The sequence below is a fragment of the Pinus tabuliformis genome, chromosome X (genome assembly GCF_031772625.1).
Source record: "Pinus tabuliformis cultivar Carrire ecotype Pingquan chromosome X, CPIR1, whole genome shotgun sequence".
Classification (NCBI taxonomy): Eukaryota; Viridiplantae; Streptophyta; class Pinopsida; order Pinales; family Pinaceae; genus Pinus; species Pinus tabuliformis.
The window spans coordinates 1736114006-1736128665 of record NC_142308.1 but is presented as its reverse complement, the minus strand read 5'-3'; the positions used below and the strand labels follow the sequence as shown (position 1 = coordinate 1736128665).

The following is a 14660-nucleotide window of genomic DNA, read 5'->3' as shown; positions in this document are numbered from 1 at the left end:
CGGACTGTCATGCCCTGCCATTGTGGGAGCGAGGGCATACGAGAGTGAACAGTAGTCCTAGTTTTTTTATGGATGGGCACATAAGGAAGAGATGATCCATAGTTTCGTTGTCGGTTTTGCATAGGCCACACCAGAAGGGTCCATGAAAGTATCTTTTGCTAAGATTTTCTCTTGTGGGGATATTGTGTCTCAGTATGGTCCAGATGAGGAGTTCGTTCTGGGTGGTGCTTTTAGTTTCCATATACTTCTCCACTAAGGTTCACACATTGGAGATTTCTTTGGGTCCACAAGGGCTATATAACCCACTTTTGGTGAATTTTTCCCATGCTTAGCATGTGCCCAGATTAACTCATCCTCCCCTTCCTGTATCCTAATGTGAGATTTAGTGAGGGCCTCCATGTATTATTTCCAGTGTTGTTGCCCTGGTTGAGGGATCTGCAATACCCTCCTAGATTTCCAGGCTTGTTGCAAGATTGTAGAGCAATCATTATCCGCTATATGGCTAAGATGTGTGATCCCTCTGGGAGTGAGGTGTGTTCTAAGCTCTTGAGGGAGCCTGCATGTGTTTCTACATCCAATCCAGGGATCAAGCCCTATTCTGACAGCAACTCTCGACTATATTCTCCATGTGAAGCCTTCCCTGATAAGGGGTATTTCTTGTAGAACTGCTTTCCATATGTTTGATTTTCTAGCTTGTATCCACTAGGGTTGTCGTAGCCAATCCATGAGGTTTAGAGGAGCTATGTATTTAGAGATAGTCACCTTAGTCCACAAACTGTGTGATGTGATTAGCTGCCACCCTAGTTTGGCCGCCAGTGCTGTAGAGAAAGTGCCAAGGCTTTTGATTCCCCATCCTCCCCATTTCTTTGGGAGAGCCAGGGATTCCCAATTGGTCCAAGAAAAAATATTTCCTGGCTACTTCCCTTTCCACAAGAATCTGCAACATAGGTTTTTGATTCTGGCAAGGATTCCCCTAGGTATCCATGCTAAAGACATCCAATATACTGGGGTTGCTTCCAGAACTGCTTTGATGAGGATCAACCTTCCTGCTCTCGATAAATAGTTGTGGTACCAAATGTTTAGTCGTTTTTCCATTTTGGTTATAAGCCAGATCCAATCAACATTCTTATATCCAATGGGCTTTAATCTATAGCCCAAATATTTGAGTCCCTCATCCAGGTGTTGGAGGGTATATGGGAATCTTCGCAGGGCATATTGAATCTCATATGGTGAGCACCCTATAGCCGTTATAGTGGACTTTGCATCATTCACCATCATTCCAGTGGCTGCTAGGAAGGTAGAGAAAGAGTTAAGAAGAGAAGTCAAGTCACCAATACTCCCATTAAGGAAGAGCAGCACATCATCTACAAAGAGCAAGTGCATCAATGTGCATCCTTTTGTGATCCAGATCCCACTTAGCCTACCTCGTCGGTATTCCTCTTTTAAGATATGACTGAGACCTTCCATGATGAGTAATAAAAGTAGCGGGGACAGTGGGCATCCTTGCCTGAGACCTCTTTCGGAGTGGAAGAAAGGAAAGGTTGCACCATTTATAATAACATTGAATGTTACATTAGTAATGCAGCACATAATCCATATTATGAAGTCATATGGAAATCCTAAGTGTGTTAATATCATTCTAATGTATAGCCAATTTACTCTGTCAAAGGCTTTCTAAAGATCTACTTTCAGGACCATACCTTTGAGCTTCTCGGTCTGTATAGAATGTAGGATTTCTTGAGTGGTGCCGACTACTTCATAGATTTGTCTGTTCTGAAGGAAGGCAAATTGTTCAGCTGAGATGTGGTTAGACAGGATTGGTCGGAGGTGATTGGCTATGATCTTGGAAATGATCTTGTAGATAAAGATACATAAGGAAATGGGTCGGAAGTCATTGAAAGAGATAGGGTTGTTCGGCTTGGGTACGAGGGCAATGAAGGTTGTGTTGAAGGCCTCATACATTATTCCACAGGATCTGTATTCTTCAATAAATTGTAGGAGGTCCCCTCCCAGAGTATCAAAGAAGGCCAGATAGAATTCCACATTCCAACCATCCAGGCCTGGGCTTTTGTCTTGCTTAAACCATTTTAGGGTGGCTTCCAGTTCTCCCAGGGTGACTTCCTTTGCCAATTCCAAGGTTTCCTCCTGGTCAACAACATAGAAAATTTTAGGGGTGAATGTTCGCCCTTTGGCGAAATTAAGGGGTTTTAAATTTTTAGTGGGCGAATATTTTGTATCATAGTACATTTTTACAAATCACCTCAAATAGCCCACCTTATTTTAAGGGAGAGGGTAAAAAAGGTAAGTTTAGCCCTTGAAATTAGGAGTTACAACCTTCCATTCGCCCATTTTCAAGAATAGGTTTTATTTAAGTGAATCCATTCGCCCATTTTCAAGAATAGATTTTATTTAAGTGAATCCTATGGGCCAAAGGCCCAAATACCATATTTATAAAAGAGGTATGTTAAATTAATAAAAATATAAATAAATGAGAGGTATGGTAAATAAATAAAACATTTTTTATATTTACTCTATAAGTCACCTTATATACATGCAAGGGTGTAAACAAATAAAAATATAAGTAAAGTGGAGGTATGGTAAATAAATAAAACGTCTTTTTATACTTACTCAAAAGGTATGGTAAATAAACAAAAATATAAATAAATTATACGCATGGTAAATAAATAAAACCTCTTTTTATATTTAGTCCATAACCCTCGTTCTATTTATGAAGGCTCAAGAAAGAGGTTTTATTTAAGTGAATCCTATGGGCCAAATACCATATTTGTAAAAGAGGTATGGTAAATTAATAAAAATATAAATAAATGAGAGGTATGGTAAACAAATAATTTTTTTTTTTTTTTTATATTTACTCCATAAGTCACCTTATATTTATGAACACTCAAAAAATGCGTTATATTTAGGTGAAACCTATGGGCAAAATACTATGGGGCAAATACCATGGACTAGATTGTTATTAATACCATGCAAAAAACATTATTAACCCTAATATCAGTTTTAATAAAAATAATAATGGCACATGGTATTGACCCATGGTATTCACCAAAATGGCACATGGTATTGACCCATGGTATTCACCTAGAATGTAGCCTATTTAAATGGGGGAATTAAACCAGCATAGATCTATTTTTGCTCTGGATCTACTAACCCCTGAGAGGTATCAAATATGGCGATATGCAAACTAGCATAGAGTGAAAAAATATTTGATCCGATCAAGAGTAAACATGGATGTTGTAATTTAATGTATGTTAAACATTTTAGCTTGGTTAAAATAAAAAATAAAATAAAAATCAACTATTAATTTTATTAATTTTTATAAATTACTAATAGTAATTTTTAAGCTCCAGGTTTATGATAACCCATGGTATTGATCCATGGTAATACCATGGTATTCATGTGAGCATAGACTATTTAAAGGGGAAATTCTATCATCTTAGATCCATCTTAATTATGGGTCTACCAAGTGCTCAGAGGGATAAATAGATTTCATCCCCCTAAGAGTGGTAGATGTGGAGTTAAGATGGATATAGGTTGGTTTTTATGATAATGAAGATATTAAATATACTTAGGAAATTATATTGTAAAATCATCTTAAGGTGAATGGTTAAAGCATAAACATTGGACAAGTATATTTGTATACTTTTGTTTTAAACTGAAACAAATCTAGGGCTAAAAGGAATGGATTGATTGCACTAGTCATCCTTCTATAACTTTCCAACATATGTCGGAGTAAACAGTTTGTAATTTGGGTAATTTTTCTAATTGCAAACAGGAACATACTTGTGTATTGGCAGGGTGGTTACGAGGTCCCTAGAAGTGATGAATTTGAATTTTTCTTGGTTTTATATATAGCATTAGGTTTTTTCTCATGCTTTCTGTGAATGGCACGGGTGAATTTTCTCCTACACCCACTAGGTTATTGATATGTATTTTCGGTAATTTTGATTTCAAAAGATATTTTAAAGAAATGCAATGATTTCATTTGTGTATTCAATAAACACAAGATTTTATAATTGAGTAAAATATTCGCCATACCTGGTGAGAGATTCGCAAAAAAATTATATATACATATCATATTATTGATAAAATCGCCTTCCATTTTTCCTATATACCATGGAGATTCGCCCATTTATTATACATGTAAATTTAGGGGGGGTTCTTAAAATTTTTCCTGGTCAACAAACCTTGAAAATAATTGAGTTGTCCTCATGATTTCAGCGAGGGTAGCATTTGGGGGGGGGGGGGGGGGGGCCTTGTAGATGTTTCTGAAGTGAGTTGTGGCCATAGCTGCTAATCGGGGGAAGGTGTTCACTATTTCTCCTTGTTCATCTGCTAGCTACCAAATAGTATTTATCGCTTTGCGCCCATTCGCATATTTATGGTAGAACTTGGTATTATCATCCCCTTCCTTAAGCCAAATGGCTCTGCTTCTCAGTCTCCAACTTTCCTCCCTATCCTTGAGAATCTGACTCCTCTTAGCCAGAAGGGAGGTTATATGATCTTTGTGTTCAGGGGAAGAGAAAATCCCACCAAGTTCATTCTCATAAACCTCTATGGCCTCTTCAGTCATTTTAAGGATAAGGTCTTCCTGGGTTCTCTTTTTGTGTGCCCATTTTTTAGAGAGATTTTTTAGTTCTCTCAGGTTTTTTGCAAAACCTTCTGAGATTGTCCTTTCTGCCGCAGGGGGGTGAGCCTTCCAGAATTCGGTTACTAGTCGGATATATTCTGCATCTCTTAGCCATGCAGAGTTGAATTTGAAAGGAGCTTTTGGTTTTTGCATACCCCCTCTTATTTCTAGATAGATCAGCCTATGATCTGATAATCCCCCTGAGCCAACCCACTGTCTAAATCCTTGGCCCATGTTTAGCAGGTGTTCCTTGATGAGGAATCGATCTAGTCTTCGAGAGAGATTGCCCTCCCCTGATCTGTTGTTTCTCCAAGTAGGTAGGATTTTTGAGGAGGGGATATCAATAAGGTTATGATCCTCCAGTCTGTTCTCAAAGAAATCCAAGAGGTTATCTCTTTGTGCATTGTGCCCCCATGATTCTGCAAAACCAATGGAGAAATTTAAGTCCTCCCCCCCAAAAAAAATAAAAATAAAAATGAGCTTGTCATTTTGAAGGATATGATATTTTAACAACCTGTTCCATAATTCTTCCCTATTGTGATAGGGGCCATATATGTTGATAATCCTAAGCTCAGAATTGAGTTCAGAGGAGTATATCTCTGCTCCCAAGTGACTTGAGCTTCCCCAAGTATTACAGATTCTGATGGAACGGTTGTTAACTCCCATAGCTAGTCCCACAGATCACCTTGTTGCATCTAGAGCGTGAAATCTCCATCCAGGTAGCCATGATTCAAGAAGGTTGGTAATGACACTTCCCTGTCCTAGGGTTTCTTGTAGAAAAAGGATATTAAAGGGTTAAGATAAAAACAATCTTCTCATGGCTAATTTTTTGTCAGAGCTAGCCAACCCTCTACAGTTGAAAGATAGTATTTTCATGGAGGGGGATGCTCAAGGGTATTCACTACTCTAAGTACCCAGTCGATGGATTATTGTCTGCTAGCAACAATATCTTCCCCAGCTTGCTGCTTAGCTTTTGATAAGGAGGAGGGTCTGCCTCGAGTCTTCTTAAGAGGAGGGGGACAGGTAATCAGGCCGATACCCAGGGTATTAGGAGCCTGTGATCGAAGTCGAGAGTGGATGGGGTATCTGTTGGATGGAGGGCTTGGAGGGCGGGGGGGGGGGGGGGGGGGGAAGCACGGATGTGGGGAATGGGTAGAGGTTCCTTGGGAAATGATGGTAGGGTGCAGGAGATGATGGGGGAGGAGGGTTTAATAGGGCACTCCAGAGATATGGGAGGGTTATAGGTGTGTACATGGGGCCGAACAGTATTTGTATCAATGTAATGTGATGAAGCAGTAGAATAAGCAGAGGAGGAAGTTGAATTCAACATACCCGTGGAGAATGCATCCTCAGCAACTGCCCTTGCTCTAGTCAGTGGAGGAGAGGGTGGGCCGAAGGGTGCTTTTCCCCGCTTCTTCCTGATCTCCTTTGTAGGTGCTTGTTCTGCATCTGAATGTGCCAAATTTGCTGCTTCTTCAGCCACTGGGGGCTACCCTGTGCTTGTGAGCTTTTCTGCGGAGTTACCTTCCCCTTTGCTCCCTCACTTGCCTTCTTATTCAGAGGGCAGTCCTTGAACAAGTGTCCCACCTTGTGGCATCGTTTGCAACAGAACGAGACTCCTTCATAATCTAGAATTTGCTGACGAGAGAAGGTTCTCCATTGCAGAGTGATATGCTCCTAAAGCCCCCCCCCAGTGTCCAGATGAACGAGTATCCTGGCATATGCCATCATGCCGGTAGCCAGATAAGATCGATCATCCTGTAGATAGGTTCCCAGTGTGTTGCTGATGCGTCAGAATATATCCTTTGACCAGAATTGGAGGGGTAATCTAGGGAGCCAAACCCAAATAGGCCCTACTCCTATCGAATCTTTTTTCAGGATCAAATAGAGGGTTCCATCGACGGAGAAGGACTGGAGTGTGCTCAAAATGCTAGAAGGAAGATAGGACCGAATTTGTGTGCTCGGCTCTAGCAAAGCGCAGAGCAAACCAATCCATAACAAAAGCTTGAACAAAGGGAAGGTCAGCCAAGTGCTGCCCCCATACCTCAAAGGTCCACAGCTTGAGCCTAGCCATTGTGTAGCTTCGGCCACGTATTCTTCCTACCAACACACGGTCTGTTGTATCCATGGTGTCGCCCCACTGTATATCCTCCCCAAGCCTGAGAATAACGTCTTCGCCTTCGGCTTTGAAACACTTTATCTTCTTGACAGGCCTAGCAGCTTCTTCAGGGGCGTTCAATCGATCCTCTGGCTAGTTAGGGTTTGTAGGAGGGTTATCAGAATTGTATTGGTTGGCCGCAGGAATAGGTTCCGAAAGTGGGGGTACAGCCGAGTAGTTACCACATGGAGGCGCCTCAGACACTGCAACTTGTGGGTTACCTAGAGCCGAATTAAGGTGACTCAGGGGGTTGCTTTGAGATCCGACAGGATGGGAGGGATGGGGGTTTGTATGTTTACAGCCTCAGGGTTAGGGTGGAAGCAGGCAGAAGCAAACTTAGCAGCGAAAGGAGACTACGGCAGCGAGGGTGGAACCGACCAGATCAGAGGAGGCTCGAAGAAGGTCACGGTGGAGCAGGAGGGTCCCGAGATCGAGGGTATACCAGCAATGGTAGCCGTTAGATCGCAACAGAAGGGAAGGAGGTCATCTGCAATGGAGCGAGGAGTTTGCCAGATATTAACATTCTCCAACAGGTCCTCTGAATAATCTACTAGGTCTAGCTCCATGCCTATTCCGAGAAGTTCTCCGCCAGCTGCCTCCAAGACTATTGTAACCATCGCCGCGATAAGATGTCGAAAATCAGCAAGTATGCAGTAAGTAGTGTGGAGGACGAGGTAACAACGTTATTACTGATGGCTCAGACGGGTTACGGGAACTGCCGCGGTGAAGGTAGTTGGTGGAAGCAGAAGACGACAGCTAAGTTAGGTGTGGTGTGGGTAGAGTGCAGTCATATCGCTCGACTGCAAAAAGCCCTAACCCTTTTCAGGCAAGCGATACAGCGCCATATTAATGTATTATTGTTATTGTGTCATTACAATTTTGGTTGACCCATCAATCCCTACATAATCATATATATATAGATATTAAATTTTAAATTTCCTTCTCTCATATATTTTAAATTTGTTAAATTCAATATACAATGAAAGAAATTTAAAATATAAATAAGCTTATATATATTAATAAATTGAATTTTGTATGTAACATAACCTTCATTCTACAATGACTTCCCTGACCGCGCTGAGAAAAATATAAATAAACTTACATATATATTAATAAATTGAATTTTGTATGTAACATAACATTCATTCCACAATGACTTTCCCGACGGCGCTGAGAAGGGGGCACTTGGGACTTTCTTGTTCAAGTCCTCTTACGAGATGTTTCAAAGTCTTTTTGTAGATACATACCTTTTATAATACAACTCTTTATCCCAACCCATCTTGTGCTGAATTATTGATATTTTTACTGCAGCTGTTTCTCATATGTTCCTTCTCTAGGTAACGCTTTTTGCATCCCCTTGAAATTTGTGTTAAATAAAAATCAGACTGTACTTGATTATTGTTTGTGAACACTTACATGTGAATATGGCATTTTAATGAAGGATTATTTATTAAACCAGCAACAAGGGTGAAAATTGTATAATAAAGTTGAATTTGCCATTAAAATAAGCTACATAGCAGCGAATACATGCTGCTTAGTTTAAATATAGCTAAATGAAGGTTAAAAATTATGAAGATTTAGCAAAATAGAAGCTTATATAAATACATTAGAAAAGTTGAAACCAAAACTATAAGAAAAAAGAAGTAAATTTGGAAAACAAGAAATAATAAATTTTACTCATACAATGAAAGAATTTTACATTCAACTTAAACTCTTTTTAATGAATGACTATCAAACAAGTTATGCAATTCCATGTAGAGTTTTTACTCATACAGTGAAAGAATTTTACATTCAATTTGAATTCTTTTTAATGAATGGCTCTCAAACAAGCTATGCAATTTGTAAAGTTTAAAGATTTTGATAACAAATCGTTACTTATTTTCCCTTTATAAATATACCCAATTTTATGAATTTTCTTTTAAATACAATTTTTTTTTTTTTTTCATAAAATTTAAATTACTTAACATAAAAATCTTACATAGTGCTTAGTTTATTATTATCTTAAACCTTTATATTACTAGGTCCCACATCGATGAAGTAGTTCATAAATGAATTTTATTGTTATTGTCCATTTCTATCTATGTTATGCTTTACACATGGTGCTTGCAACTTTTATTTTAATATCAATTTATTTTTTTTAAATTTGGGATTGTGATTATTGTTCAACATACTCATCATTTTTTCATATATATTTATTTATTTTAACAACTTGATGAATTGAAAAGTTTAATATATTAATTAAAAAAATAATATTTCTTTTATAATTCTTCATTTGCCCATGACTTTTACTTTGATTCACGAACTTTCACCGGACTAATGGTCCACTTTGGCCCATGAGTGCTTGAATTCTCTACTCACATACACACATTATTAATGTTTAATTATTGCTTAGAGAATTTTTTTGTACATAAGCAGAGACCAGATTTGTGAGCACTCTATTGTCCTGACATTAGAAAAGTGTATAATAAAATATGCACAATACAACAACTTACAATTTAAAAAAAAAATTAGAAAATCATAATCATGAGATTACAAAGTACACTAATACGTTAACAATTAACAAACATATATGTTAACAATTGAAAGACTGATATCATTGTCAACAGTCAATAATAAACAACCCTTAGTTTTCACCCCTTAAGAAGTGGAAGACCACCCTCTTATTTCACATTAAATGATAACAAATCTATCTTTAATAAATAATAAAAATAATGTGAAACTAATAATATTGGGATAAATAAATTTAAATGAGATCTTAAATTTTTATAAATTAAATTATTAAAAAATAAATTAAATATATTTCAATTAAATATATATATAAATGCTTGGCTGGAAGGTCTTATTGTTGGTACATCAGAGTGAGAGTGCCCGGATGGGTGAGTAGCCCACATAGGATAGAATTGAATAGGAGAGGGAGGAGCGGAACCACCAGCCAGGAAGACCCAAGAAGCCAGGAGCACATGCATGCTATTACCACACTCCCTTGCCCCTTACTCTTTCACTTACTGAACTTAGAGACCTGGATGGAGCTCCCAGCCAGGAATCACGAGCGGGATGCTTCAGCAGGCTCGACTGATCTCGATGCATGCCTCTGGAAAACTACCGCAACATAGGCTGGCTAAAGAGAGATAGATCGACCATAGGGAGAGGATGCGGAGGCAGGCTCGACTGTTAAGGAGAGGACCGGATGCATTTTCTGCTAAAGCATAATGACATATATAATATATGCTTTGGCGGAGGTTTTCACATATTTCCCTCTCCCGGTGGTCGAGCTTTCGTTGCCTCACCCTATGGAGGTGAGCCGCACGAATTCTTATTTCGACGTCGTGTCTTTATATACGCTATTTCCGTAAGCGCGAAGCCCTAACCAGTAAGGTGCATCCTTATCAGCGCATCGATCAAGTCGGTTCAGAGAGAAAGAGAATAAATTAATAAATAATTTTTTTATAAAACATTTTTTTTTAATATTACGCTTTATATCTATCTTTTGAATTTAAATAAAAAACAAATACAACATGCAAAATAGTTATAATTTAGGTGTTTTTTTAACGTAACGTTTAGTTACATGATTTTACCCTAATTCAAGGTTTAGAAAACAAAAAACACCGCATTTCACTTTCACAAAAGCAGAGAAGTATGAACGGACGTGGGTAGTCGGTGAATGAAAATCTGAGTCGTCCTCTTTAAATGCAACTCAACGTAAAGATATGCTTGATCTCATTCTAAGTCTTCTTGTCCAATCCAGCTGGCACGCAGACTCCAACTGGGTTAGCTTTTCCGCTTTTCAGCTACTAGGCGACCAAATAATCACTGGTGTTTAGATTATTGGGAAGGACGGCACTCAAACATTCAATGAATTCCGTCCGAATCTGGATGTACAGATCCTACACGTATTCAAATTATGTAATTCTCTCATCTTGGAATTTGAAACAGAATTTATGACAGGATTGTACAGCACTAATTAATTTAAAACAAAATTTATAGTAAGATTGTAGGGTAATTGTAATATTTTGAAGTAAATTTGATTTTTAATAGTTTTTTAGCACTTATGGTATCATTAAATAGTGTCAATTATCATTTCTACTGTTTGCACCAGGTAATCATGGTTTTTTAGGAGGTTACCCATCTCCGATCGCCTCTGGCTCTTTACAGTTAACTGTAAAATTTTTCTCAGAATAAAACCTACTTAACTTGCTCCCTCATTTTATTTAAAAATAATAAAATTTATTTTATAATATTAAATTTGGAATGAAATTTAAAAATTTTTAGTTGAAAAAACTAATAACAACTCAATGAAAAATTGAATACGATTATATCCCACGACAAATATAATATGAATTTAAAATGGCACATTTTGACCCGCAACTAATCGGCACCCCTGGAGCCGGCGGAATCGGTGACTCACTTCCTTGTCAGATAATAATGGTGAGATTACTATCAGTATTATTGTTCCAAACACGTTTAAGCCACGAGGTCCCACTTTTATCAGTTGCAATCCACGAACAGAACTCTGGGGAATCTTGAATAGCCACACCCTTTTCCCAGAGGCAGACATATACAAATTTACGTCTCCTTACATACAATCTAGTGGACTCTCCATTATTGGTTCGCTCCCTTTCATTATTCTATTCACAGTCCCGTTTATGATATAATATATTCCTCTGATCTGCGAAAATCCCACAATTTTTTCATTATGTGGAGCCGCGAAGATCGACCACTGGTTGGTTTCGCTGAGGAAACCAGTGACGGCCTTCGCCCCAACAGGAGTTTTGTGTCCAAGTTTCTCAGTCTCTGGTGTTGCTGTTGTTATAGCGGCGACGAAGAGGGATCAATTCTGTTGACAGCTCCGACAACAAAGTCGAAATGGGCGGAGTCGTTGGCCGATGGCGCTGCCAGTTGCTGTGGAAGGGAACAGAGGTGGAGGAACTACGTTCGTAGATTGAAAGGAAGTAATAATGGCAGGGGCGCTCTCATGTCCACGAAATCGGGTCGGTTTCAGTACGATCCACTTAGCTATTCCCTCAATTTCGACGATGGGTCTCGAGAGGAGGAAGAATATGGTTATCTAGGATTCTCTGCTCGGTTCGCAGCCCCGATCGTGAAGCCGAGGGAGATGGACACTGGTATATGAGCGCACTGAAACCCTAATGAAATTTCAGGGTAATGTTGTCGGATCTGGTTACCAGCCCATCTGAAGCCGAGCTTTTAGGGTTTTGGCTGTGAAGTTTGAATTTCCCCCTGCATTCAAGATTCCCAAATGCTGTACCAGTTTGTCAGGACACAGATGATTTTGTGGGATGTATCCGTAGATTTTCAAGATAAATGTTCAGAATCTGAAGGTTGGTCGTGAATTTGTCTTAGACTCTGGCTGGTTCTTGATCGATAAGCTATCAGTTTTTGGCAATGTTGTTACCAGGGATCCGTCCATCCTTTCCTCCAGGAATGACATAAATTGGTTCTTGATATTGGATATTCATGAAGCCCTCATTCCATTTATGAATCAGCGGCTATTTCCCAATCTGGTAATCTGTATTAAAATATTTCATATATAGGTATATGTGGGCGCTAATTTTCTGATAGTCCTCTTATATATATATAAAAGGACGTGAATGGTACTCATGAATAAGTTCCTCTCTATTTGCGCATTATATATTTTCCCTGTAAGTTGTATTTTGTGCAAATGTGACATCGGAGGACTTAATTGGTATTCTCACAATTTTCTCTTTTTGTGAAAGTCCATGGATTAGTTTTGTTTGAAAGGTAAGATGTAGATCGTCACAAAATAGGAAGTTGTTTTCTTGGATTTAATTAGTGTGGAGTAAATAAAAAAATCCATGACTGGTGATAGAATGATCATAATAAAGTTAATATTCATGAAAATGTAAACATTTTTTCCTAGTAAAAAATATATTGTTGAATTGAGGCTTTTGTGATCTATATTAAGTTTATAGAGATTTTTTAGGGTAAATCACAAGATATTTCATTTGTTGATGTGTTTCGAACCAACTAGTGTAGTTCAATTTGTCCTGATGATGAACCACACTAATTGATTCAAAACACCCCGACAAATGAAATATTTTGTGATTTACCACGAAAAATCTATGATAAAAAAAAAAATCATTTTTAAAACTAAAATCTATGAATGGTCATAGAATGATCATAATAAAAATAATATTAGAATGATCATAATAATAAACTAAAATAATATTCATGACAATGTAAACATTTTTTTATCTAATAAAAAATATATTGGTTTTAAAAAAAGTTACTCTTTATTTTTCTAAGTCTTTGATAACAGAATTTAAAAATCATTATGTGTAGATTTAATTAATAGTTATGTCTATTTTGTGATGATGATGATGATGAATGTCCATTAAGACCAATATGGTTTATGAGACCTTAAGAAAAAGAAGAATCTAATTGTATTTTTTTAGAATCTTATTTCTCTGCTAAAAAATAAGGGAAGAAGCACACCAAGATCACTATAGCTGAGCTGACTTAATAAGTCAAGAAGATTGGAAGTGTGACAGATGTTAGATAAATGAGAGCAAATGCGAGTAAGGGACAAACAATCTAAAAAACCATGTTTTTCATCCCCCACTCTCTTAGTATTGCACAGCTGACAAATTCTATTGTCCCAGGGAGTCCTGGGAGTAGACCACCACTCGGTTTCACTTCGAAGTTCATGAGAATTAGTTCTAATATTTGCGATGTTCATCCTTTTCTTCGAGTTGGTCAAAACAGAAAAATAATTCTGGTTCTCAAGGGTGGGGTTGATCACCTCCTTATAATATTTTATATTTCTTTTGTTGTCCAACGCCTTATCATCCCAGAGCTTATCCTTAAATTTGGAGGAGATAGTATGTTTTGACACTATCCTTGCTTCTGAGGACAATCTCCTCATTTACCCCCCAATGGTTGAGCCAAGACTGGGCATCCTTATGCCACCCACACTTGAGGCGAAGGTGGGGGTTTTACCTAAAGTTAGAAGCAATTTTAGGAAGCCTCTTGTTAGAAAATTATATATTACGGAGCAATGGAACACATAAAATATTGCAGAAATATAAACACAGAAAACTCACAAAACAAGAGAGACACAGATATACGTGGTTCACCCAGTTTGGGCTACGTCCACCCCGAACAGCTAGTCCTTCCTTTCTATTATCCAGCAAAATGAAGAGACACAACCTACAGCAAATCCACTGAAATATCCTCTGTTTTCTCTCACAGTCTCACCTCTCTGTTTCTCGCTCACACTGAATACACATCTATCACACAACCTCAAATACAATACTCTCATACAAAGCGAGGGGTTGCCTTCTAGGGCAAAAAAAAACCCTAAACAAACATAAGTTCTATCGTCAGATCATCCGCCTAATGAATGGTCCAGATTGACTAGAAATTACTATACTTTTACAAGGAAATTTTACATTTATTTTTGGCTTCGGGGGCGCTGGCCCCCGAACTACCCAGCTGGGGGGGATGGACCCCCGCAGGGGGGACAAGTCCCCCCCGCGTGGAGGGGTGTACAAAACTTCTTGGGGTATACATCCGGCTGAAACAAAGACCTCTGAACAATCATGCTCCACACACAACAATCTCCCACTTGGAGAATGATTGTAGCAACTCCACTGCTGCTTCATTTGTTGGACAATGACTCCTCTTTGGACCTGGCTGTTTCTCATATTCATCGTCATCCTTGAAGACCAATTGAAATTGTGCATGTTCTCGGTTTCTCCCTGGTTACAACTTTTGTTGGCATATCTGCAGGATTCTGGCTAGTGTGGATCTTTTTCAGCTTCAACTCTCCATCTTCCAACATTGATCGTATGAAATGATACTTGAGCTATATGT

The 14660-nt window shown here is 38.3% G+C and overlaps 1 protein-coding gene across 1 annotated transcript; it reads left to right on the top strand.

Moving 5' to 3' along the window:
* The first annotated feature begins 11371 nt into the window (after positions 1 to 11371).
* On the top strand, positions 11372 to 12540 carry LOC149146733 (uncharacterized). Its single transcript, XM_089447937.1, has one exon. It carries the CDS (start codon positions 11500 to 11502, stop codon positions 11935 to 11937), a length of 438 nt encoding a protein of 145 aa, XP_089304063.1. The 5' UTR covers positions 11372 to 11499; the 3' UTR covers positions 11938 to 12540.
* Positions 12541 to 14660: the final 2120 nt, after the last annotated feature.

Coding starts and splice junctions, on each gene's coding strand:
- LOC149146733 (XM_089447937.1), top strand. CDS start 11,500: ATGTGGAGCCGCGAAGATCGACCACTGGTTGGTTTCGCTGAGGAAACC.